The sequence below is a fragment of the Anomalospiza imberbis genome, chromosome Z, assembly GCF_031753505.1.
Source record: "Anomalospiza imberbis isolate Cuckoo-Finch-1a 21T00152 chromosome Z, ASM3175350v1, whole genome shotgun sequence".
NCBI lineage: Eukaryota > Metazoa > Chordata > Aves > Passeriformes > Viduidae > Anomalospiza > Anomalospiza imberbis.
The window spans coordinates 54,161,457-54,187,822 of NC_089721.1; the positions used below are offsets into that span (position 1 = coordinate 54,161,457).

Consider the following 26,366-nt stretch of genomic DNA (forward strand, 5'->3'; position numbering starts at 1 on the left):
TATCCCTTTGGGACAGGAACTGTGGTCTGGACAGAATTCTGATTCAGTGCTGCTTTACTTAATGGCCCAGCCTTCATGGCTCCTCCTTTTACTCTTTGCTGTCATCCTCTCTATGGATAGGAAAAAAATAATTTAATGAACAAGTGAATGAATGAATGAACTGAAAATTTAAAGACAAAGTATATTTTTAAAAGGTAGTTTTTTATAAATCAAAATTTAACTGATAATGCTGCTAAACTTCATACGTGCACATTTTTTATGTTCTTCATAGTATTTTGATTGCAGAGCCCTCTAGGGAATTCTTAGAATCTTTGGTATGGCAATCAGAGAAGTATCGGGATAATATGAGCTCTCTTTTGCTTGTCGGTAAGGATTTCTAATTGATGATCAATTTCTAACTGATGTTTACAAGTTCCATGTACATGGAGAAGTATGGCAGAAAAGATAATGTTATATTACAGAGCACATATTTTGAGCCACTGAAGTTTATCTAGTTACTGTAACCCTGTGAAGTTTGTATTATGTGATTATTTTAGTACATATAAGAAGTTACAGTATGGCAACACAGTAGTTGGTATGCCATTTATCCTTCTATGGAGGTAATTTGAATTAAGTAAGAGTTTTATTGTTTTGTGACAGTGTTCACTACTATTATATAAAATAACTAATAGCTGAAATTTGGTGATCTGTTTAACTCCTTCCTGTGTGCTATTTTCCCTTAAATAATGTTTCAAAATATGTAGCAATCAATACAATGGTACTGTTAATGGAAAATAATATTGTAATTTCACGAGAGTAGAAGAGAAGTTGAATACACAAAACCAAAAGAAGCTGCAGGCTGTTCATGAAAGTGCCAGAATATATATTACTACTATTCTTTCATTTCACTTTATTTGCCTTCATTTTACAAGTGTCAGGATTAAGTGTGTATATTGACTTGTTTTGTTGTCCAATTCATTTGTACTTTGATTTATAATTGAAAATAATGTATGGTATGCTTATTACGGTTTCAGTTAATTTTTTTCAGGTAAGGATTATGATAAGTCTTTGTAACCATGACAATAACCCACAGATAATTAACAAGATAATTTGTAAATTTAGTAATGCAGGTACACATTATTAGATTTGGAAAAAAAATTTAAACCCTCAGCCCTCTTACTCACAGAACTCAGAAAAACACATTTCCTCTGATAATGTTAACTGCTTTGCTCTTAAATCTATTGATGGACACAGAGTTACAAATGGAATTATGAATAATAGATATCTGTAATAGGCCAAGAGTACTTGGGAGCTTTCATTTCCAAAAGGACATTCTGTTTTCATCTTTCTAGATTACAGATATTATATGTTAATTTCTGATTCTTTTGTAGAGCATCCAGCTGTCAACCTTGCACATCAGCATCATTCACTGACAGAACTGTGGAAAAAACTGCCACTTGAGGTTGAAACACCAATGCTTGGCTCACTAGAGGAGGGCTGGTGGCTTCATAGGGATTTAAATCCAGCAGCTGTAGAAATTTTGGAACGATTCAGTATGGATGGAAGTAATGCAAAGAGTCTGCTTCCTGCAGAAGTAGAAACATTCACACAATTTACATCATATCAATTAGAAAGTAAGTATTTTCTTTTTTAAAAAAAATGATAGGCAGAGACAGGTACTTAAACAGAGAATCACACAGGGAGTTAGAGATCTCCAAAAACAAAGGAAATTAATTATTTCTTATTCTTAAGAACAAAATGTTTTACATTAAAATGAAGGAAGGGGACTGCTGCAATTAAGGTGTACTTTCACTAACTCAGAAGAAATTCTAGGAAGAAAAATGTTGAACTACACAAAGTCATCTTTGCTATTACTGTGCAGATGAAGAATAGCCTCCACCAGTCATTTTTTAATAGAATAGTTTCATACAGGAGAATTTCTTAAGAAGTAGTAGTTTTGCTTTGGAATATTTTAATGAAGCAGATATTCACATAGTCCTATCTGCACAAGGTCAGTGGAGGCAGTATGTTACAGTGAAAATTACTTATTTTGTGGTGCTGTAGAGGGTTTTTTATGCAGACTATTTCCAATTTGAACAGCTCATCACTTCAGAATTTCTCATGGATATTTTTGGATACTTATAATCAAACTTCAACAAAGAAAGCAACAAGTTATTCAGATTTTATTGTATAACTACGGCCAGACTGCAAGGCAACAATTGTGGTTGTAGAACTCCAAGGATTGAGAGGAACATGAGATATTGTGAAACACATTGACACTGCTCATGCAAGAACATTTCCAATTAACTGCTTTTTAATTTCTTTAATTGTTTAGCTACTGTGTTTCAGATGGATGTGCAGCTACAGTGCAAAAAAGTTGCAGTTCTAGTGAAGCATATCTTCAGAGGGAACTGTTTACATTCATCTTTTTTCCCCTCTAAAAAACAAAAATTGTCAATTTTTCTTCCTAATGAAATTTATTGCATCCCACTTTCTAGAAATCTAACATCAATAAATCCCATGTAGAGGGTGAAAACTTCAAACAATAGCGTGGCCTTCTGTATCTTAATATTGTGCATTTTTACTTAGGACTAGTCAGTATAAGTTTTTTGAGAAGGGATCCTAGTGATCTGAGAAGGCACAAAGAAGAAGTTTGTAAAAATGTCTTCTCTGTAAATCATGCAAAGTCTTTAATTCCAATGAGGAGAAAGAAAAGAAATCTGTGTCACAACAAATAAATTAAATTGTATTTTTTAGGATGGCTTGAAGAGAAGAATTCTGTGACAAACCAAGAGCTGCTTTCTGCTGAAAGACATCAGTTAGAGAAAGTAGTTAATCCTGACTTGTCACTGCAGATTCAAAGGCAGAACTTTGCCATGAGCGCTCCGTCATCTGCCAAAATTCACAGTACAAATACATTTGTGGAAGAGCTTACTGGAGGAAGCATAAGCAAGATTAAGACAGAAGAGGCAATTTGCTTGTTAAACCAAGAAAAGAAAACCTCCAAACCATCTGAATCAGACAGCTGTAAAGATATGTCTTCTAAACTAGACAACTCATCCTGTAGTGGAAAGCCTGCATCACTTGCACTTGCTTCTAAATGGGCCAACTATGATTCTGATCTGAACAACTTTATTATGATGAGATCTAAATATACAGTCACCCAAAGAAAGGAAAAGTATTATGTAGATAGACCTGAAAAAGGTATGTGAACCAGTTTATTCTGCCATTTTTTCCAGATTTAATTCTTCTCTATTTCACCAGTTACAATAGATGCTAGTTCATCCTAGTCAATTATTTGAAGTAAATTGGCAACATTTTTGTGATCTTAAATGTAACTGAATTTTTAGCTAAGTAACTTACCTTTTGTTGTTTTCCTTTTGATATATTAGAAGATTTTGGTTGGTTGATTTACTTGGGTTGAGGTGAGGAGGGTGCTTTTTTTTGGGACGGGAATTTTTTTTTTTTTTTGTGTTGGAAGTGATATCTCATAAAATAAATATTTGAGTTTATTCCTATTCTGACAAAGTAACTCTAAATGGTATTAACTTTGGGAGATCTCTTCCATCCATATGTTCTAAATTGGATGTCCTGGCCACTTTGGAGAAGTAGTAATCCTCAAATTTATTGTGGTTATCAAATTGCAAATATCAGTACTCACTTCTGTAGCCTAGGAAATGAGCAAGAGTTGTTCATTTGAGCCAGTTACGCTGGTGCAAACCCCATCAAATCATCAAACAATGCACCAAAACATTTATTAGGGAAAACAGACAATTGTTGGTAGGCTTGTTCTTGTTGATGGCAGTACTTGGAAAAGAATATCAGGTTTTGTGTTCAGCACTGAAGGAATGCAAAATAGCATAGAGAAAAAAGAAAGTAGAAGAATTATCCTATTTGTTTTGAAAACTAAGTATTTGTGACATAAAGTGGCAAGTAACAGTGGCAGACCTCCAAGCTCACTTTTCAGAATATAATTTTATGTAAAAAAAATTTTGAAATTTTTTTTCATATGGCAGAATTTTGACCATAACTTTTATCTGTGTTTTAGTTAAATGTCCTAGCATAAAAAAAAAAAACCCAAAACCAAACAGCTGTTACATAAAAGCCTCAGCAATAGTTCCTGTAGAGTTGGGATGTTTAATTGCAAGCATATGTAATCGTTTGGGAGTCTTTCTTTTTTTTTGTAAAGTTCATATGTTTCTGACACTGTCGGAGATGCATAAAGCTTTTCATGGCGTCAGAAAGCAGCAATACAAATTTTAGAAGAGACCAAGGTACGTGAAGTTTTATGCTGCCATCTAGTGAACCCTGACTAGAACTGCGTGGCCTAAGGAGGAATCCAAGTGTATTGAAAGACAAGCTGTCACATTCACGAATAGGCTTGGGAGGGTTTAAGATTCAGTGCAGATTAGGATATGTGTACAGGTAGACCACAGTGTCGCAGATCAGTTATGCCTGACATATAGAGAAGCCATTATAATATGGAGGTCTGTGATAAGCCACATCAGTGTAGAAAGTATATAAACCTTTGCATTCTTTTACAATAAAGAAAAGTTTTTTCAAGGGTCGTTCTAACTCTAACTGAAAATTAGAAAGACCAGCGGTGCTTGCAAGGCCTCTTCATTGTTTGGCTTATTTTTTTAAAAGATAATCATTGTGTGTAATGTTTAGAAAATACGCAGGAGGGAAATAGTACAAGAAACTCAGTGATCCAATTTTGAACCCCAGATATCTTTTCAAAATAAGGCAATTTGTCTAAGTTAACAGAATAAAAATTCAGTTTTTCTTTGCCTTCTGTCTATGTATTATTAGTTTGTTTGCTGAGGAAAGTGGCATTCTTAAATAGAAAAATCAATAATGTTTATAAGAATATTCCTATTCAATAAGAACTCCTTTCACAGAAAAATAATCAGAAATAAAGAGATAGAAGAAGCTTTGTGGCTAGAAGTTGAAGCTCATGCATTGTATATATTAGGAAAAAGGGAAGGCTACTTAGAAATATTAACAAGTTGCAAAAGATAGCTAGATGACAGGAGAAAAATTATTTTCAATATGCAATTTTTTTTCCCATTTTCAACTTCTGTGTTCTTTCTGCATGGCTTAAAGTATCTGAACTTTTCTACTCAAACTCACTGTTGTATTTTCATTAGTTTAAGCTACATATAGTCAGCAGCATCTTTTCTGTCATGCATGTTTTTTCTCGATATAAAGCCATACGAGGTTTCCTATGGAGCTATATTATACACCAGTAATACCAGCTCCTTAACTTTCCCAGCTCTGTATTTCTACCCTTAGGAAGAGCAATCTGATTATGCTTGACTTCTTAGGCTGTCAAGGCAGACAGGGCCTAATCTGTTTTTGGGTCTTACAAATTTGTGTACTGTATAAGCCCAGGAAAACAATAAAGAATTCATGAAGAGAAAATGTATGTTTCACGGAAACAACTTCATTTGAAAGTATTTTTGCATGTAGAGTAATTTGTAGAGCAGTTTTCTTATTCATTGATCTGGTTTTGTGATATTAGCTAAATATTCCCTTGTGGTTTCATTATGTAGTGGTACAGCCTGAAGAGCATATGAGTGTTCACAAAGAAGATGATTCTTTTTGTGAGACTGTAAAAACAGAGGAAAAAACCCAAGAGAATAAAGAATATTACAGTATCACTGTCAATATTCAACCATCAGGTATACACTATTTTTGGAACTGCTTTACCTTCTCCCAGGTAATTAGTGACAGGACCAGAGGAAATGACATCAAGCTGCACCAGATGAGGTTTAGATTGGATATTGGGAAAAATGTCTTCATTGTAAAAGTGGTCAGGCATTGGAACTGGCTTCCCAAGGTAGTGGTGGACTCACCATCCCTGGCAGTGTTAAAAAAACCTGGGTATGTGGCACTTGGGGATGTGGGTTAGTGGTGAGCATGGTGGTCCTGGGTTAATAGCTAAGCTCAGTGATCTTACTTGTTCTATGATTCTATATAGTTTTGCAATATAATTTTATATAAAATAGTACTTCTCAGACAAATATAGAAATTATTGGACTTAGTCTCTTCTCTTTTTGGCTGAAAGTATTGCAAGTAGATGGATATTTATTTTGGCACAGAGGTGAGAGTGGGCTGTGGAGCAGCATCTTAAGACAAAAGCCAATTTCATGCAAGGTAAAAAGAGTAACTTGGACTTAGAGTTATATCTGATCAAAATCAGTAGGCATGAAATCTCTAAATGCCAATCAGTACTTTCCATTTATTATTCTGCACATTTTTGCCTGAGTAAATGAGAAATGGAGATGGAAGAGATCAGTAGTAATTTTTATAGGAAGGGTCTTTAACACAGTAGAAATCAGCAATGGATTTATCTCAGACTTAACTGGGCCTTACACCTTGAACTCTGGCTGTTGTACGAGGCATTGTATCAAAGGACATAACTGACAACACTTTTCTCATGCAGTAAAAATGGTAGAGGAGAACCTAGAAAATTGAAAATACCCTGCCCTAGGAAGTTGTAGGCCTAGCACAGATTAGTTTGGTTTTCCTTGGAAATGCATTCATTCGAGCCATGTGCTTAATGGGATTTTCTTTCACTGAACCAGTGAAAGAGTAGAGTAGTCTTTTCATCTCTTCCCATCTGAGATGGAAATCATAGCTTTAAGCTTATTTTAATTTTTTTTTTCTAAAAAAATTTTAAGCAAAATTGCTTTAATTTAATTGGGGAGAGAAAATAAAGCATTTCTGCAGTCAAAACAAAAATTAGCATTTTGAAAATTACTATGACGTAGAAGCAGGCTGCTGTAAAACAACTGAATATCAGAACAATCTTAGTGTGAGTCACAGCAGTAGAAAATCCTAACTTCTTTTGGAGTTTGGTCATGTTATGAAATGCATAGAACAATGTGGTTACCTGCTGTGAGGATCAGCTGATTGCTACCACACAGGAGGCTCTGTGGCAAGTAACTTTTTTCATTAATGTTGCAGCTTTCATGAACAAGATAATGTTAATGTTTTGCTGTGTCTTTTGAATGTTCATGTTCAGTGGTGGTATGTGAAACCAAACTTCATTATTATGTTTTGTTCATTGTGTTATCCAGAAAGCCAATGCCAGGCATACTGCCTCTTGGAAGAAGCAGCCATTCCTGTACTAAAAGATTTGACAGATCTGGGTGTACTTGCTTCTGTTACTTGGAGCTTTGACAATGTTAAATTTGATCATACAAGGTTTTTCTTAAAACAGCAAGAGAAAGTGATATGTGATCATTTTAAACAAAGTAAGTTTTTAAAACATCTGTTCTTCTTCAAAACTAATACAGATTGAATTAGTGAGACAAGGTTCAAGATGTTTTATAAATTAATGGTAAATCTTTTAACAGTTTATCTTATAGAGTTACAACAACTGATTTCCTCTTTTATTTCAAAAATGTCTCTGTCTTCAACATTGCATTTATTAACCTAATATTGCAATACAAAATCGTTCTCATTGGATTTCAATTTAAAAGATTTTACATACGCTTCAGAAATGTTGTTTCTATAGCAAACAATTTTTTCATGCTAGATTTTAAAATAAAAAGTTGTTTGTGTGGTTTTGTTGTTTCTTTTTTTTATAGCTATATTTTGTCACACCTGTATGATGCCAAATACTATGCCCATGTTAGAAATGAGGAGGAAAAAAAATCCATAATAATTTGGTTTCCTTCTGACTTCATTTCTCTCCTGTGTGGCATGTGAAAGCCCTATAAAACCAGAAAAAATAGAAGGAAAGTCATCAAAATTAGTGACCCCTTAAAAAGATTTTTGACTGTAAAGAAAGTCAGGAAAACTTCATAACAAAATAGAGACTGGTTTGAGGAACATTTAGGAAGTTACTTGGTATACTGTGTTATTTTTTGAGTTGTACAGCTCATAGCTGAGAACTAGTTGTACAGATAACATAGTAGGCTGTCTACTAGTTGCCAAGTTTCTATATTATGTCACAAATTATGCAATAAACTCTTGCTGTCTCAATTTCATTACTTTCTGTGTTTAATGTATTTTTCTCAAAGAAAATATTAACAACCATGAAACCACAAATGAGAAAGGAGGCAAACAAAAAGAACTGTAGTTGGCCCTACAGAATGACAGACTGTGATTTATGGAATTACCGTATTAAAATTATCAGCAGCAGTGTTCACTTAATGTGAAGGAGTTTACAAAAAGACACCATCTTCACAAACATGAGGGATAAACATGGTATCTATATCTGTATCAGTAAATCACAGAAAGGAAAACATTCATGAGAAAAGTGTACAGAGAATTGCTACTGCTTCTCTGAATCAAGGAAAAAATATGTAAGAGTCTGCATTTCAATTCAAGATTAATTTAAGAAACCTTACATCCTCTCAAATGCAGTTTACATGCTATAGAAATTGCATTTTTCTCCAGCTAAAGCAGCAGAAGAAAGTAAGAACTTTTTTGCTGGAAGGTCCACAGGAACAAGAGAGAAAATATCCAATTCATTCATAATGAATATTTCTCTGTGTCTGTATGAGATACAAAAATCTCCCTGGTAACATACTTCTTTTATTTACTTCCTGGTTTTAAATAGTTTCACAATATCCAGTCTTATTCCAATTTCCTTCAGACTATGCTGATGTATTTGCTCCTTAATCCCTGACTGAACATAGAAAACAATCACTTACTGTGATGGTAGTGATCTTTTAGCAGATTACTATTCTCCTCCTGGTCTTTTATGCATGAAATATCACCAACTGCTCCAGTCTTTCATCATAAAATAGTTTCTTACTGTGTTCCTTTGTTTCTAAAGGACCTGTATTCCTCACTGAGTTTTTACGGTGATTGGTGTAAAGAGTTGGATATAGTCCTTCACTAACAGAGCTGAACATTAACTTTCTATCTTTTGATGCGGAATAGTTGCAAGATCCTTGCCTTTCATGCAGTTTCCAGCTACATCCTTCTGTATGCTGTGTCCTTAAGTTGGTTTTTCCTTCCCAAATGTGTTGCTTGTCTTTTTGAATTAAAAGTTATGTTAATCCCAGTACACAGAACTAGCTGTTATTTTTCTCCTAGAATGCACCTTCAGCTAGTAATTTATTCTTTGATTATTTTCCTCAGCCTTTAAAGCATCCCTTTGCAACCCTTTTAAGCATCTTGAAGTAAGTGTTTTATTATTAAGCACACTTACTCTGTAGTTGTGTTTTCAAAAATTTCTGGTTTATGGTGATGAACTGCACCATTACCTGTGTGCAATTTTCAAAAATACCTTCTGTTTTCAGACTAGCTATTCAGTCAAGTCCTATAATATATATTCAAAATGGACACAGTACAGAATAGGAAGCCCATAAATTTGTATGATGTGTGTGGGGCTAAGAAGAAGCAAATGTCATTCAGATTTACCTTCTTGAAGGTGAAAATTCTCATTTTGAGATGTTAATTAGGTGCAGAGAATTGCCACACTAAAACCAGTAAAGTAATGTCGTTTTAATGATGCCCAGGGGAACTGTTACCTCCTCCTCCAGCAAGCACCATCTATCAGTACACACCTTTCAAAAATATTGGCCACTTGCCCTGGGTCAGATGACCTGGGAAATGTTATGCTATATTTTAAGCTATTTGGCAAGACCGCCAGATCTGAAGGTTATCTTTGAAGGTTATCTATGTTCAAGTGTGTTTAATGAAAATGCTTAGATACCGGGATCTTTTAAGCTGATTATATATATACATATATATATATAAAATGTGAGTTGTGACATCTTATGTAGACCACACCTCTGTCTTCTCTTTATAAAGGTAAAATATATGAGAAGGAGATCATATTGTTCAGACACGCTGCTCTGGTACACCTGCTGGTGACAGTTCGAGATCTCCTACTAACATGTGGCTTGGATACAGCTCTAGGTTTGTTTTCAGTACTGAATAATGATACCCAGAAACCCAAAACTTTGTGTAAGTTCTGCAGACAATCCCTCATGTTTATAGCTGTGACCCTTTGCCATCAGGGTATATGCTTAGTTCATGCTAATAGACCAAAACTGTTACAAAATAACAGTTATTCCATTCGTTAAGAACTTTCACATTTATAACATGTCTTGTATCTCAGAATGACAAATTTTCGTTGGAATCTCTATGTAGAAACTGAGGAACATGCAAAAGTCAACCCCTTTCCTATTTACCATCTTTGTGAGTGTGGAGCACTTTCCACATAAAATATTGTTAGGCTCTGTGATAGTGAGCTACTTAAATCTGAGAGCATTTTAAGCAACATCTTAAATATTATCTAATGTGTCATGAGGAAAGATGTTTGAACTTGCAACACTGGACTTATGTAAAAGCTTTTTCTTTTTAACTTTTCTGGTCTTATTCAAATTTGGAGTATGGCAATCCATTGTAACCCAATTTAATGCCTAAAATGATAATGCTGAGCTTGTCAAATTCCTGTAGTTGTGTGTTTCGAATTTTCAAATACCTCTATCAGTCTAGGTCTACAAGATGTTGGAGTCAGTGTCTATGAATGCCCTAGGAAAGTCAGACTCCTTTTTTCTTTATAGGAGATAAAGTTGCTTCAGAGCATCTACCTTCAGTCTGAACTATCCCTTGATGGATGATGTTTCCTTAAAACTGATGTAAAATGTAAAGCATCTGCCATAAACTGAACTCTAGGGGAAAATACTTTGTATTTCCTTAAATATTTCTAGCAATAAAAGAGTAGGAAGAAGAATACAGAATGAATATATAAGTAGAATCCTAAGTACAATTCTTTTCCATCATTACTATAAACAATGTAGAAGGATGGGAGGAAGAAAAATTAGCAGTTTTTCCTTTACTCTTTTTTGTGGCAGAAGCACTCCTAGATGGTATTTCAGAATTACAAAAGCACCAGTATTTCCAAACCTGAGCAACAGCTCACACAGTAAATTGTACAAGTAAAACATATATGAAAAAAATTAGAAAATTGGGTGAGATACTAAGTAGGCCTTGTGGTGTTCACTGTTGTGTTGTGCTGTGTGATTCATCATGTAGTTATCTTGGATGTATTTTTTTCTTTATGCATTTTCAGATAACCCCAGCATTCTTCACCATTTATACATAGAAGCCATTCAGAGTTGAGAGTAGTTGTGATAATATGGAGAGTGGTAAACACACAGGACAAACAAGCTTTAGACAATGGTGATAGAAATATTGTTGTTAGTTAGTATAAGTAATACAGATTAGTTAAGTATAAGAGTGTTGCAGCCAGCAGCTGCAGCTTTAGGATGCAATCTTGCATAATTCTATCTGGAGTTACATAGCAGATACTACATAAAGTACAGCAGTTTTCTAAACACCATTTATGTACCTGATAAGTGGTCATACTCTCCTTCCATACTGGGGAACCACTAACATTCATCTGTTTTTGTGCAAGATACCTTCATATAGATTTGAAATTGATGTGCAGATTGAACACAGTGCTTGACAATTATCTTTTGTCACTTCATGTACTTCTTTTGTTGCTTCATTAACAGGTTATTTGTCCAAGGCAAAGGATATCTATAAAAACATTTTAGAATCCTGTTTGAATAATATCTGGAGGCAGCTGAAGATTGTACAGTACAGCAGCCAGAAAAAGCATGAAACACATCCCAAAATAACAGCGCTTCAGAGTGAAATGTCAAATTGGATGAAAAGTTGTGGAGAGAAACACAGTGTTAAGGTTAACAGAGTAACCAATTTCTCTTAACAAAAAAATTGTTCCAGATTACATGAGTAATTGCAAGACTATGTTTGAACAAGGGCTTATTTATGAAAAAAGTCTTACCTCATGGTATCTATTAAATAAGGCTAAATAAATTTTAAGAACTCTGTCACAGCAGTACAAGTTTTTGTTTGATCAAATCTCCCTTTGTTTTATGCATGAAATAACATGCAAAAGAGTTTTAGCATTGCCAGGGCTTTCTCTTGTTGCAGGTGGTTTTGTTTTCCTGATAAGTTTATTGTATCACATCAGTTACTAAAAATTATAATATAGCCTTTTATTTGAAAGCCTTAGTCATCTGGCACAGAGAGAATCATAGCACAAGTCATGATTGTGTGCTTTTATGGTATGACTTGGAGCACACGTATGCCAGGGAGTGTGTGAATGGTGTTATCCACAGATAACCTGCTTAACCAGTGTATCTGGCCAACCTCCTGGCATTTGAATGATATAAAAAGCAAATATCTGTGAGCGAGTGCTTTGGCATGGAAGAGAGAGTTCTGGAGGATATTCAAATTACCCAAAGATTCTCTTTTCTGGACGTGTGAATATTTTGGGTGATATGACACAATGCCAAACATCACCTTCCTTTGCAGAATATTTATTATTTCTTTTTAGAATACTGATCACATTAGGAAACAGAATGAAATGCATAGTGTTTAAAGTGTTCTAACTGTTTGGAATAGTATTTATGATCCTAAATGCAACCAAAAAAGATCTTTATTTTAACTTCTTTCCATACTTCACTTCCTGAGGATTTATTCTTCCTGTGTTTAAGAGTTGCACAGGGAGCTCTGAATATCTTTTGATTAAATTTTGCTGAGAAGAACAGTATAACAACTTATTACACACCCTTTCTGAATTTAAAATTAAAATGAAGCAATAAAAATAAAATGGTGCTGATTGTCTTGTTGTCTCTCTTTCAACAGACAAAGATGATTTTGCATCCTTTTTCTTCTTAAGAGCAGTAAATTTTGCTTTTTGATTATGTTGCAGTAGGAGGCATATGAGAACTTGATGTCATTTTGATGTCAGCTCAGTGGCAATCTGATTTTTCTTCTGAGCTCCACTAGCCATGATTTTTAAAAAATTTTGTCTATAACTTCTGAGTTTTGACTTGTTTGCTTGACATCGTCATGCAGAGATATGCATGCAATATAATGCTATATATGATTTTATTCACAATTACTAATTGTTTCCTGTTTCCTAACATTCAGAGACAGGTTTTAATGAGCCTGACTAGGTAGAAGGAGTATTCCAGTTTAATAAGAAGTAAAAGTTGTATTCCACAAACTATTTATTGTTCTATCATATCTTATCAATATCAGTTAATATGATGTGAAATAGGATAGTCTCATTATCCTTTTATTAGCCAAAGTTGTTATTGAGGCAGGATTGTAATGGGACATTTCCTTTGTAAGGAAGAAGTTACTGCTGGTTTAGGAAAAAAAATTCCTCTCTGTTTTATTATCTTTTGTACTCATGGTTAGATAGAAAATTATTAAAAATTTGATCTAGCTCACATGAACATATAATGAGTCTGCTGTTGAATTGTGTGCAGAAAAGCAGGTCTGCATTTTTATATGTAGTTGTCCAAAACTGCTTATAAAGATGTCAGTGGATTGTTGAGTGGCTCTTCTGTGCACCTACTTACAAAAATTGAAATCTGCCTCTGCCTGTCTGACCAGAAGTTCTTTTCTGCCAAGATCTAGCACTCTTTTAATGTTTACACGTATGATAATCTTAATGTCTCTAAATCTTAAGAATCAGACAATGCTATGTGACTTCTTTAAAATCTTATCTTGTGTACAACATGAAAAATATCTATAGAATGGCATAAAAGTTCAGAGAGCATCCTGTCAGAAAGCATAGTGATGTATTTAGGTACATACTCTTCTTTATATACTTAGTGTAGCATGTGTATAGTTTGTATCAGTTAAAACAATGGACAAGGTAAACACATTCTCTGGTGGGGATTCTTTTTAAGACTGTGTCAGTTTGGTAGATTCTAATTCTTTTCAACATTTTTGCCTTAAGCAATATTCAATGAGTCTCAGATCTGTGGCAGAAACACTTTTGTGACTCCATCTACAGATTGGAAGATCTTTCTAATCATTTCAGGAGTACATCCAGTACCTCCCTCTGTTACAAAAGTACCTTGCAGACTGAATTCTAGATATCTTCAGCTTAAGTTTTGTCTCCATAAGGATAATGTTTCTAATGTGACAAATCTGTCTAGTACAATAGTAATAATGGGGTAAAATATCTTCAGATAGTGTCTTCAAGCAGGTTCACAAGCATTCTTTTTGAGCTCAGGAGCAATTCAAGTCAAAAGCCAAGCAAGTGAGGCAGAAGCCTGGCCTGCCTGAGCAGGGATCTTCTAGAATTCAGGTGGAAAAGGAATGTATATGGACTTGGGACGTCACTTATGAGCAGGTGGCATGAAGGGACTTTAGAGAGGCTGTTCACTCCTGTAGGGAGAAAATTTATGTGGCCAAAGCCCAATTGAAGCTCAAGCTGGCCAACACTGCTAAGAATGACAAAAAGGGCTTTTTAAATAAGCCAAGAGCAAAATAAGAATCAGAGACAACGTTGGTCTGTTGCTCAACAAGGTTGGTCACCTCACAAATTGGGACACAGACAAAGCAGAGACATTTAGTGCCTTCTTTTGCCTGTCTTCAATCCCCAGAGCCCAGTGTTAGAAGATTGTGACTGAGGATAATGTTGAACTCCCAGCCAATCCTGAGCTTGTTTGAGACTTGCTACTCCATCTGAATGTGCATAGACGTAGAGAGCCCAGTGAGGTTCCCAGGGTACTGAAGGAGCTCAAAAATGTCATTATGGGAACTCTTTCCATTATTTTTCAACAGTGTTGGGAATCTGGAGACATCCCAGCTGAATCAGGTGTTACTTAAGGTTACTGGAAGGTGTTAAATGCTGTTTCAATTTTCAAGAAGGGAAAGAAGGAAGCCTCTGGTAATTACAGACTTGTCTGTCCTACCTCAGTGCCTGTTGAATTATAGAAATGTTTATTCTTGGAGTTACTGAAAAATGCTTGAGAAACAATGCAATCATTGGCTGCAGCCAGCACAGGTTCACAAGAGAAAAGTGCTACTTAGCCAACCTAATTTTCTTTATTTTCCCACTTAGGGCAAGGTGACCCATCTAGTTGACCAAGGGAAGCCAGTGAGGGAAATTTTTAACTTTAGCAAAGCTTTTAATTCTGTCTCTCACAATATCCTAGATGAACTGTTCATCACAGAGCTAGACAAGTCCATAATACTGGGTGGGGTGAGCAGTTGACAGGTGGGTTGAGCTCAAAAAGTTACAGTGAATGGAATTACATCAGGCTGGTGGCCAGTGACCAGTGGTGTTCCCCAGGACTCAGTTTTAGAGAAAGTGCTCTTAAATGTTTTTATAGGTTGTCTGAACACAGGAATTAAAAGTACATTAAGTGATTTTACTGATGATATTAAATTAGGTGGAGCAGTGGACTCTCTTGAGGGTAGAAAGGCATTACAGAAAAATTAAACTAGAGAGCTGAGAACTCACCAGCTCTATGAAATATATGGAGACTAAGTGCCAAACTCTCTGCCTGGGATGGGGCAATCATGGTTATACATACAAATTGGGAATGAGACTTGAGCCCAGTGGAAAGAGACTGGAAGTCTAGTTCAATGGCAAGTTGAGTCAGCAGTGCCCTGGCAGCCAGGAGGGCCAAACAATGTCCTGGGGTGCATCAGGCACAGCATCACCAGCTCAGAAAGGGAGGGGATTGTCCTGATCTGTTCTGCATTGGGGTGGCCTCACACTGAGTGCTGGGGCCAGTTTTGGGCACCACAATACAAGGAGGATATCAAATTTGTCTATTTTATCTGTCCAGAGGAGGAGGACCAAGATGGTAGAAGACCTCAAGGGCAAGAGGAGGGGCAGCTGATGTCACTTCTGTTGTTCCTCGTGGGGAAGAGAAGGCTGAGGGGTGACCCCATCACAGCCTACACCTTCCTCAAGCAAAACAGCAGAGGGGAAAGTGCGTATCTCCTCTCTCTGGTGACCAGGAATAGGACACAAACAACTGGAATGAAGTGGTGTCAGAGGAAGTTCAGGCACATTAGGCAAAAGATTCTTCACTTAGAGGGTGGCCTTCCCTGGAACAGACTTCTACATAAGTGGTTAAAGTACTAAGCCTGTCCAAGTTCAAGAAGCTTTTGGATGTGGTCATATGGTTTAGTTTTAGGTAGTCTTGTGAGAAGCACGGAGTTGGACTCTATCCTTATGGGTCCCTTCCAACTTGAAATATTCTACAATTGTCATTGTGGAAAACTCCAAAGTTTCTGATTTTGCCATCTGTTTATTCAATCTTGTGTTTTCTGTGCAGAGGAAAAAGAAAGATGTATGCGGGCTGAAAGAAAAAAAATTTACCTTACTAGAATTTCTTTTAATTGTCTTCATACAGATACTAATAATTACAAGGATGGACTCTGAAAGAGAAAAAGCTGCCTTCATTCACCCATTATCTAGGATAGAAGGTAAATTATTATTTTATGTGTATTTTTGAAATAAAAAGTGGCTCATATTCTGTAGGGTGCTGCATTCCTGTGTGAATGCTTGGTGCAGGTGTTTCTCCCTTCTCATCAGGACACTTTCTACATATCTTCTCACTGTTTAATATTTCATAACTCTTCCATCAGCCTTTTATCTTTTAATTTTATTTTATCCCATTTAAGAGTGCTGGTCTAATGTTTTCTATTGCAAGAGCATAATAATTTATCTGTTAGGTCAAAGATTTTTTTTAACAGAACATGAAGGAGCTGTGGACAGCCCATTGCCTAATTATATTTGTAACTGTTGTCTTGATCAGATTGTCTCATTGTTTTTAACTGATCATTAGTCACAAGCTTTCTTCCTTGCAAGCATATTCAGAGCAGTTTGATTTTAAAAGTCTTAACTAAACTCCCCAGCATAAAGCCTTGAATGAGTATTCAGGTACAGATAATATTTTCCTTTAGCTATACGTTGCTAATTTGTTAAATATGTCAGCATAAGCTGTATCAATCTATAAACCTCAAGGCAAAAATATACTGTTTCCAATATCCCACCTCCCCACTGATAAAAGCAGCACTTTCATCACTTCAACACTTTACACTGTTCAACACTGCAAATTCAGCTGGTAAAACAAACATGTTTCAGGAAAATTATAATTTGAGCCTATAGTTATGTTTAGAACAGGTCACTGACTCCTTTATATTGCTTTTTTAAAATCTATTTTCATAAATCCTACTTGCTTGAACCTTATCAAGTGTTGTGTATTGTACTGTTCTTTTGCCTTTAAAAATAGTTAGATTTCCTATGCTCTTAAAATAAGAAAGCCTATCTTTTAGAATGTTTTGAAAGGGAGGAGGCATGTTCACAGTGGTTTTGCTAATAATAATATTTAATGAAAAGAGCTTTATTTGTTTTAAGATCTTCAGACTTGTTTGCAAACACAGGTCAATCCTACTATGCTTTTGAAAAGAGGCACTTGTGTAGAACCAACATTCCTTCTTAGATACATCTTGCAGTTAAAATTTCAAATGTACAAAAAGTGTAAAGAAATTTAAGATATAAAGAGGCAAATGTGGTTCCTTTTGTATCACCCTTTAATTTTTCATTTTAAGGTAACAGACTTGTGAGTTTGTGAGATATTAAACTTGTTTGTATTACTTTTCCCTTGAGTTCTGAGAAGGAAATGTCTAAATCATTATATACAACAGTACAATACAGAAATTGTATAGGACTTCAGCAAGATAGAATATGTAATACTTAAAAAAGATAGAATACGTAATACTTAAAATTTTAATAACCTGTGTTGTTCCACATTTGCTACTTCCTGTTGTGTGTTGATTCATACTCATAGAGGCTTATTTATTTCATCAGCTGTTTAATATTTTTTTAAGCAGGTTTGAAAGCTGTGGATTTGAATTCAGAGAAAAAACAAAGCCCTTTAAGTTGTAAAGAGATCATAAGCAAGTAAGTTAAATTCTTGATTCATGAGAACAAATTCTTTAGTCGGGACTAAGGTCAGTGAAGCTTCAGTTACTTTAGATCCTTTCCGTGGGTCTTTCCAGTCTGGAGTAAAGTTTTCATAATAGTATTAGTTTGATAGCTGTAGTTTTTGCCTACAGCTTCATTTTTAGAGTTGAGAATTTTGTCCACTGTAGAAAAATGCTTAGTGAAGCCTAGAGGAACTTTAGGGAACAAACAATTGAATATTCTTTATATGTTGTTTTGCGTGTTTAGAAAAAGAGAAACATGGAGAGAAACATGATTTTTGCTTGTTATAGAAAACAATGCTGGAAGGGCATAACAGAAGAAATTACAAATGATGACATTTCTGAAATATATTATATTTTAGGCAGATAATTGTAGGAGGTAGAGTACAGCTTTTGATTTTTAAAATAATTTTTAAAGGAGTTGGAACCTTAGCCAAGAAGGGTAAATATATTTTTGTAAACAGTCTTTAAGCAGTTAGAATTTGTCAAAGTAAAACTGAGTTTATTTTGTTCTGAGGGTATTTCTACCTGCACTTATTTTTTTTCATATTTTGTTGGGGTTTTTTAAGTCTTAGTAGATATTCCTGCATTATTGTACATAATCAGCAAATTGGAGCTGACTTCCCTTGGACGTGCTTCTCACTAGTAATGGAATACGATTATTCTGAAAATTCTGGCTGGAAAAATCTGTGCAAAAATCTGAATGTCACTTACATGACTTTTAAAACCACCCTCCCTGAAACAATACAAATGGGTAAGTGTTATCCAGAATTTTAATAAACAGTTAGACTAACATATGAAAAGAAAACATTTTCTGTTCCATAAAATGCTGCATTCATATGCCTGTGGAAGAGAATGAGTAATACGTTATGAGGGCTAAAGCTCAACAAAGAGAGCTGGGTTTTCTATGCAACAAGAAGGTGTTTTTATTTGAGTGTAGTCCTAGTTTTGGCCGGCATGTAGGAGTACATGTGGGTTTATAAGAGACTTGTGCCAAGTTTATAAGTTGTTTACAGCTTCTGCAAGCTGTATCCATCCTTCCTCGTTCTAAGGGAATGCTGTAGATCTAAAAAAATCTGAATTAAAGCATACTTTCAAAAAGATTCAAGGGAGTTTCATTTTGGAGAAAAAACTTATAGAGTGGAAGCATTTTATTGGAGATGAATAAAAGCTGAATTTTTGAATGTCCATTTGATATATCTATATTTTTTTTGTTTATTAAACTATTATCTTACATATACAAAATGTTGCAGGGAATCATGGTTGTTCCTTTCTTCTGGAAGTACAGATTCCATATGTATTTCTGACAACTGAAGGTCTTCTTAATATGCCAGATATTCTTCAGCTTTTTGAATCCAAGTGAGTTAAAAGAACCTATTTAATAATGTGGGCTATTTATTTTCAGATTTTCAGGAGATGTATGTTATTCTACTGTATCATGTGTTAGCCGTCTATTTGGCTATCACATACATTTCTGCAATTACATTTATTAGCCTTTTAAGAGGCAAGAGTATAGTTTTTTCTGTTTTTTCACTTAGTACTAGAGATTAACACACATGCCAACCAGAATGGAACTGGCCAATTTTTTAAATTGTAGCTGGTATTTTTAAATCAGAACAACTTTTTTAATTGTCTACTTTTCTCTGAAAATCATCATGTTAACAAACTTTTCTTTTCTTTAGTGCTTCTTGGTCCTTGGAAGACTTTGTATTTAATTCTTCATAAAAATTGCTTTGGTAATTTGTTATTGTTGTTGCTTTCATCTACTGACGCTATACTAAATACTCAAACTGAACAATAATAAAACATCTTATTTTCTGGTGCATCACAGTGTTTAGGAGAGGCTAAGTTTAAAACAAAAGCTAATTTATTATTAAAATTCAGATCTGCTATTCACTTTATTTTTAATACTCTGTAAACTGTATGAAAACTGCTAGGATTGTAAATCATTGTGCTTCTTTATTATTTCTTTGACATAATTTTCTTGAATTTTGCTCTCACAGTAATAAATAGTTGGTAAAGCTACCTTATATCTCATTAGGGGTAAGGAAGAAAAAAGAAAAGAAAGAATGAAAGAAACAAAGAAACAACGAAACAAAGAAATGGGGACCAGAGCAGCAAAATCTCTCAAACATAGTGACAAGAGATACATATAGTTGATTTCACTATGTTGCAGGACAGACATGCCAGTTTTAATCCTGGCTATATCCTTGAGTCTGCTGTGGAGCCATTTTTGGTCTGTGTCTAATTACAGTTCAGTAGGGGGAAAAAAATATATGTCTTTGACATATAAAATTTGAACACATAATCTGATATCCTTTTAAACTCTGACTTGTTCAAGTTCTCTGTTCAGCCTGGCCATAAGCCAAATAGCTAGGAACAGTGTTTTGTTATTTCACTAGCTTCTTTTAGCACTGATGAGGGAGTTAAATAGGTGAGCAAAGAGCTGTACAATTTCAGAAAAGGTGAGAGTTTACTTTTTTTTAAATGTCTGAATATACTGGCCATACACGTTCCTAGTGGACATACTGCTGGCAGATTCAGGTTTAAGTCTCTTGTGTTTCCTAGTAAAACACAACAGGAGCCTGTGCTGCTGGCAGTTCTAAGTCACTCAGAAATTTTAGGATCATACCAATGGCAATCAGGCAATTTGCTTTGCCTTGTGCTGCACAACCATGAAAGGAGGAAAAAAAATGCAATATGTAAAGTTAGAAAAAGTTTCTAGGTATCTATATTGGTTTCTATATTACCTCTATATTTTTCTGTAAACTTGAAGTCTGGATGTCAAGATCATACTCAATGCAGTTAGCAACATAATTTAATTTCACTAAATCGCTGCTAAAGTTAATCACTGTGTCGTGAAGTGAACTGAGCATTTGAGAACGATCAAGACTGTGTAAGTTAAAAACCCGTATTAAGGGCTGCATGTTACCCATTTCCTTTAAGAAAATAGTATTATTTTACTTATCTGAGTTTTAATGAAATAATTTTATTTTTTCAGGTACAGCATTACCTTTGTTGAAAGAAGCAGTAGTTACTCCTTAAGGCTTTTTGGAAGTACAGATCGATATGTTGTGCTGACAATAGATGAATGTACTGCTATCTTTCTGCAGGTACAAAATGAAACTACTCTGTCCAAGTTGTGTTATGTGTTCAGTCACTTCTAGGCTGTATTTTCAGACTTCTGACATATCTTTTCTTCCCCATAATCATATTTAATTCATCCATGGTTTCACATCACAGATCAGTAATCCTAAAATTCTGTCTGTGCCAGTTTGACTAGTTTAAAATGTTCTCAGTTTCTTCACTGAAGTAACATTTGACCTGTGATTTGATTATACAGAATGTAGTTAAAGGAAGCATACTTGAAAAGATGGTTGTATAAAGAAATTTTGTAACAACCAATTAATTGTATTTGCAGCTCTATTGTGTTACCAGTGTGCATATTAATTCCTCCCATTTTAGATGGCTATCTGAATTAATCTATAGAATAATTTGTCCTACTTTTAATAAAAAATAATAGTTTAAGCAATGGCGTACTACTTAAATTCTGGTATGCAACAAGACAGATTGCAGGTAGAAGAATGGCTTCTGAAAGATAGATACATAATAAAATAATCAATTAGTATTACAAGTATTGCAGCATAGACATTCTTATAAGCTACTTCAATTAGTGATGTTGGACTTCATATACTTAGTGTAGGTATTATATGATTTGTATAGGCCAGGTAGGTACTTCAGAAGTTTATAACAATATTTTGCATTATTAAAGTTCACAAAAAATCTTAAGAACAGCCTAAAAAGGTATTGACAGTGTTTCTTTTTAGAGGAAGGAAGAAGAGGCATAAAGCTTTGAATCAGCCTTTTGAAGTTCAAAGGAATAATAAATTGGGAATACAAACTAATTCTCCCAACTTCCATATGTGTCCTTAATGCTTACATTATTTAGCTGTATTTATGTTTGATCTAGTTTCTGCATATTATATTGATACTAATTAAAAGCTTGGCGCAGCCATGGTAATGTATTTATTTAGTTTTCACTCTTTATTTAAATTTGATGGTAGAGTGTGGAAGAACTCAATTATGAGGACTCCTGTGACACTGTAATAACAAGGCTGATGGCATTATCACTCCAATATATGTGCTGTTGGATTATTTTCTATTCCAGAGAAAGACTGAATTTAGAGTAAGTTACTAAATTCTTTTGTTATCCTGGTATTTTTAAAACTAACTTGTCACTAAAGAAAGCTGCTTATTAAAACAAGTTGATACTCATTTATCTTTGAACTTCTCTGTAGGAATACATTTCTCTTAAAACAATACAAATATTGTAAGCTCATATTTCTACTGTGCTTTGGGTTTTTCACTTAGTTACAATGTTGTCATGCTCCTACTGAAAAAACTCAGTGAAAATGTAAAAGTAACAATGATCACTGGAGACCACCAAAATCTTATAAATGTTTTTTTTATTTGTGCGGCTATTTTTAGTCTTCCATAAATGATAAAGGAATGGTTGTCATAAAATAACGGAGTTTGAGGCAGGCAATATTAACATGAGGTGTATTTCAAACCAACAGGTCCAGAAATTTCACAACTCCAAAGATAGGAAATACTGGAATTATTCCTACATCTGTTTGAAGTAAACTAACCCCTACAAATGCATGGTTATGAATTATTGTGTTAATACCACTGTATATTATTTGCAACAGGGAAACATTCTTCAAGTGTTCTTCCAGTGCATTACTAGTTCTCCTTTTGCTGTGGAAGCACATCTTCTGTTGACATAGTTCATAAACATTAATTTATTACCTCTTCTGAGATTTTTTTCTATAAGCAAGTGGTAATTTCCTCTCTGTTTTTCTTCCAGTGTCTCCAGTGACTGACCTTGATCCACACCTTTTGCTTCAGACCACACTTGCCTTTCTGTAGACTGACTCCATTTTCTTTCCTTAAAGTCCATCCTTCAGCAGTCAGTCCTTTCATATATTCTAGTTCTCTTTCCACAGACATTAATGCTCAAACTGTACCAGTATTCTAAATTACAGGAAATGAAATAGATATTTATGAAGACATGGAACAAATGGTTTGAGATTATTACATGTGCTTAATAAATATTAATGATCCAGTGAAATTGTTTTACAGGTACAGTCTCAAGGGAAATACTCTGCTTAACCTTGTCTTAATTTATGCCACTCTAATTGAACTTACACAGAAATCAAAAGACTTTGAAGTGAAGGTAATTTTTTCTGTATTAATCTTCATGATATGATATTTCTAAAAAGCTCAGTCAAGTATACCTTCTACATCAAAAACATAAAATAGCTCAAAATTGCTAAAATAAGAGAGGATCTTAATTCAGTGCTGCTAAAGTCAGTGAAAATACCGTGTTGACTGCAATACAAGTTAAATCGGATTCAAATTTCAGTTGAAGTCTTGTTATGACTAGAAGTCAAAAAATGGGATGGTAGATCCCAAATTATTGGAATACATATTAATCTTGCTGTGTCTTAATTTGAAGTTTCAGATCAATATTATGTTGCTGATGTGACAGAAAAAAAAAAGAAATAATCTGCTGTCGGCTAGTTTGCATTTTTAATGAGACAAAATAACTTTCTTTAAAAATCAGGAAATCTAGAATCTAGAAAATCTATTTTAGTATCTATAATAATCGGCATTAAAAAATAGGGCAGAAGCTTCATTCAGCTTACCAAAATGTTGGTAACTTATACTTTTTACCTAATTGATATCTTTTTAGGCACTTTTTTCACTTATTTGCAGCCAATGTTGAGTGCAGATCTTTTTGAAGTAATTTTAATTTGCATATTAAAATTTTTATAACATTTACCTGATTAAATGAAAGTTACGAGGATGAAGTGAGGATGGAGCTTTTTCCATTTCATGTACTCACCACTGTAGTTAGTATGGAAAGTATAGTTTCAAACTGTTACACATCTTCTTAAACTGTAGTAGGCATCTCACAATTGCCTGTTTTATTAATAACTCATACCCAGAAACTCAATCACATATAAAAGACCTATAGGATGCATCAATTAATTTCACCTACACAGCATTTGCATAAATAAGGAGTGTGATTTGCAGCCAGGATAGAGGTTGGAGTTTTTCTGCATGATAAGCATGGATCAGGTTTAATTACTTAGCAGTATCAACTCTTGTGTTTAGGGTGACCTTTGGTTTTCACCTCAATTTCTGTAGCAAATTAAGACACTCCATAGAGTAAATTTTAACCAAGAATATTATCTATCACTTTTAGGTAGTTCTTACACCGGGGATTGAAGAGACAGCACTGGTAATTCGTCAGATTGCTGACAATATTTTGATAGCATCTAATATCAGTCCTCATGAGTGGCTGGACAAATCCTGGCTTTCTGTCTTGCCATCTGAGGTTTGCTTCTCTTCCCATGAATTTACAGTTTTCTTCCTGTTTCTAAGATTTATAATGTTTTAGGCTTTTTTGTTGTAGTTCTCTTAAGATATATTATTAAAATAAGCATTATTATATATGTGTATGAATATATATATGCATATATATATATATATACAAGCATATTTCTAGTATACATGCAAAGACATGTATATATATAGTATTTCCATCATCTTTGTCAGCACAATTAGATGAAACTTGGACTTTCCCTGTGCTTTCACAATTAACCTGTAAGGAGGTTAATCCACCACATCTGCTTGCCAATTTGTGCTATTCTACAGTTCTAGGCACTAGGTTTAAAAAACTACCCAAATTGTAAAAGAAAAACATACAGTGGCTCACTTGGGCAGGAAGCCAAATTCAGCAGTGCTGATCCTTTACTTACGTAAATGGCATTGCTTGCCGGCTTGCTTTAGTAATAGATGGTAAAAACTTGTTTAACTCATGCAGTTACTTGTTTATTCATATTCCAGTAAATGCTGGAACAGGCCCATCAATCACCATATATCCTTTAACTTGTACAGTAAGGTTCTCAAATGAAACATATGGATTTGTTCATTTTATGTGACAGCTTTGAACTCTTGTAAAGCTGAGATTGTTTTTTGCTTTTGCAAAATACAGAAGCATTATAGAGCAGGTATTTGCATGGCCTTTCAAGAGGTGGGTATTAGATTATAGGTTTTCCAATTTAGAGATTAAGGATACTGGTAAAAAAATGGAGACGAGCCATTGTATTGTGTCTGTTAAAGATATTTGATCTTGGCAGTGTTTTATGAAAGTCAGGAACAGGAAGCTGACACTGATAACAAGCTACTCTCAACTTGCTGCCCTGTTTGTGACATTCATCCTCCCCCTGACAACTCCTGCTTTTGCCACCTGTTTCATTGCCATTAGCAAATACAGCTTTTGTAAAACAGAACCAGTTTTGTCAGTTTATGTTGATCTAGGTAATTCACTTTAAAATGGAGAATTAATAGTAAATCTGGTCATGCATTTTAAAATCAAGTTTAAGTTATACACTGGTTTTAACCTTTAGAAAATAAACATCTTTAGACTTGCTTTTTGTCAAATGGTTATGCAGAACTTACTCTTTTTCAGAAATGATACTATGTTGCATCTGTAGTAAAAAAAAATTATTTTTTATTGGACTGTAAAAGTGCACTGTTTGAAAGCCGTCTTTCTATGATACACTGTAGGACTTATTGAATAAGATGTGACTTGGTAGAACAGGAAAAAAAGGATAAAAAGTTTGTCAGATTTCAGTCTAACAAAATAATTTCCATTTTCAGCCAGAGAAATGCCTGCTTACTTTTCCATGTATCAATCCTTTGGTTGCTCAGTTTATGTTAAAGAAGGGATCTTCACTGAACAGGTTATTTCTTGCAAGCTTTGATCAACTCCAGGAACTTCTGCCACAGATTCCAAAAAAAGTTTTAAAGGTTGGCCAAAATTATTTTATATATTATATTAATTTTTTTGCTCTGTTGTAATATGTGGTTGTTGAGTTTTTTTTTAATTTGATACTACATGTGCATTTGCTGGTGGCATTTAAAAATTAATTACAGGTTTTAGCATATCACTCATATCCCAAAAGTTGAGCCTGCTGATTCTCAGCAGATTTTGTCAAGTCAAGACTGGGAGGAGATAATGACAGCATTTTCTTAACTGGAAAAATACTCATTAGATCAACTTCCTCCTTGAGCTTCACAATATTGAATATTGTATCCACATGCAAGGTTTTGTGTATTTCTATCATAAAAGATGTTTTCCAATTAAGTATTTCCAGGACTTCAGTCCCTCCTTCCTTCCTTCCTGCCTCCCTCTCTCCCTAAATGCACCACTTAGCATTCGTAGCACTTAGTGTTTGACAGAGCCCTAGAGATGAAGAATTGTGTGCTTGTACTGTTCCTACTGTTGGGTCAAATCAGGAAAATTGTAGACTGAATATAGTAACCTAATTCAATAAAAAATGCACATATTTTATCATTCAAGAAAATGGCTGAGGACACCATTCATTTAAGGTGAAGCATACCATTAAGGTGAAGGAGCAAGTGAATAGGTATTCAAGCACTGAATGTGCAGTTGTGCATATTATTGTTTTAACTGTATATGTGTAAAGCCATCTTTATTGACAGAAAAAGCTCAGTTAAATTCCTCTGTGATGCATGATCGGTGCCAATCCATTGCAGACACT

The 26,366-nt window shown here is 34.5% G+C and overlaps 1 protein-coding gene across 9 annotated transcripts in view; it reads left to right on the forward strand.

The window, feature by feature from the left end:
* SHOC1 (shortage in chiasmata 1) overlaps positions 1-26,366 on the forward strand; it is a 47,598-nt gene that overhangs the window by 18,094 nt on the left and 3,138 nt on the right. For 6 of the 9 annotated variants that reach the window (XM_068175628.1, XM_068175630.1, XM_068175632.1 and 3 more), the window contains 15 exons: positions 272-366; positions 1,371-1,613; positions 2,737-3,183; positions 7,065-7,241; positions 9,757-9,864; positions 11,469-11,656; positions 16,155-16,227; positions 17,635-17,707; positions 18,300-18,484; positions 18,984-19,089; positions 20,732-20,843; positions 21,795-21,916; positions 22,873-22,966; positions 24,002-24,133; positions 25,462-25,611. In XM_068175628.1, coding sequence (XP_068031729.1) covers positions 272-366; positions 1,371-1,613; positions 2,737-3,183; positions 7,065-7,241; positions 9,757-9,864; positions 11,469-11,656; positions 16,155-16,227; positions 17,635-17,707; positions 18,300-18,484; positions 18,984-19,089; positions 20,732-20,843; positions 21,795-21,916; positions 22,873-22,966; positions 24,002-24,133; positions 25,462-25,611 — 2,305 coding nt within the window. The remainder of the gene's footprint in view (positions 1-271; positions 367-1,370; positions 1,614-2,736; positions 3,184-7,064; positions 7,242-9,756; positions 9,865-11,468; positions 11,657-16,154; positions 16,228-17,634; positions 17,708-18,299; positions 18,485-18,983; positions 19,090-20,731; positions 20,844-21,794; positions 21,917-22,872; positions 22,967-24,001; positions 24,134-25,461; positions 25,612-26,366) is intronic. The other 3 variants (XM_068175633.1, XM_068175636.1, XM_068175629.1) reach the window with 2 other exon arrangements.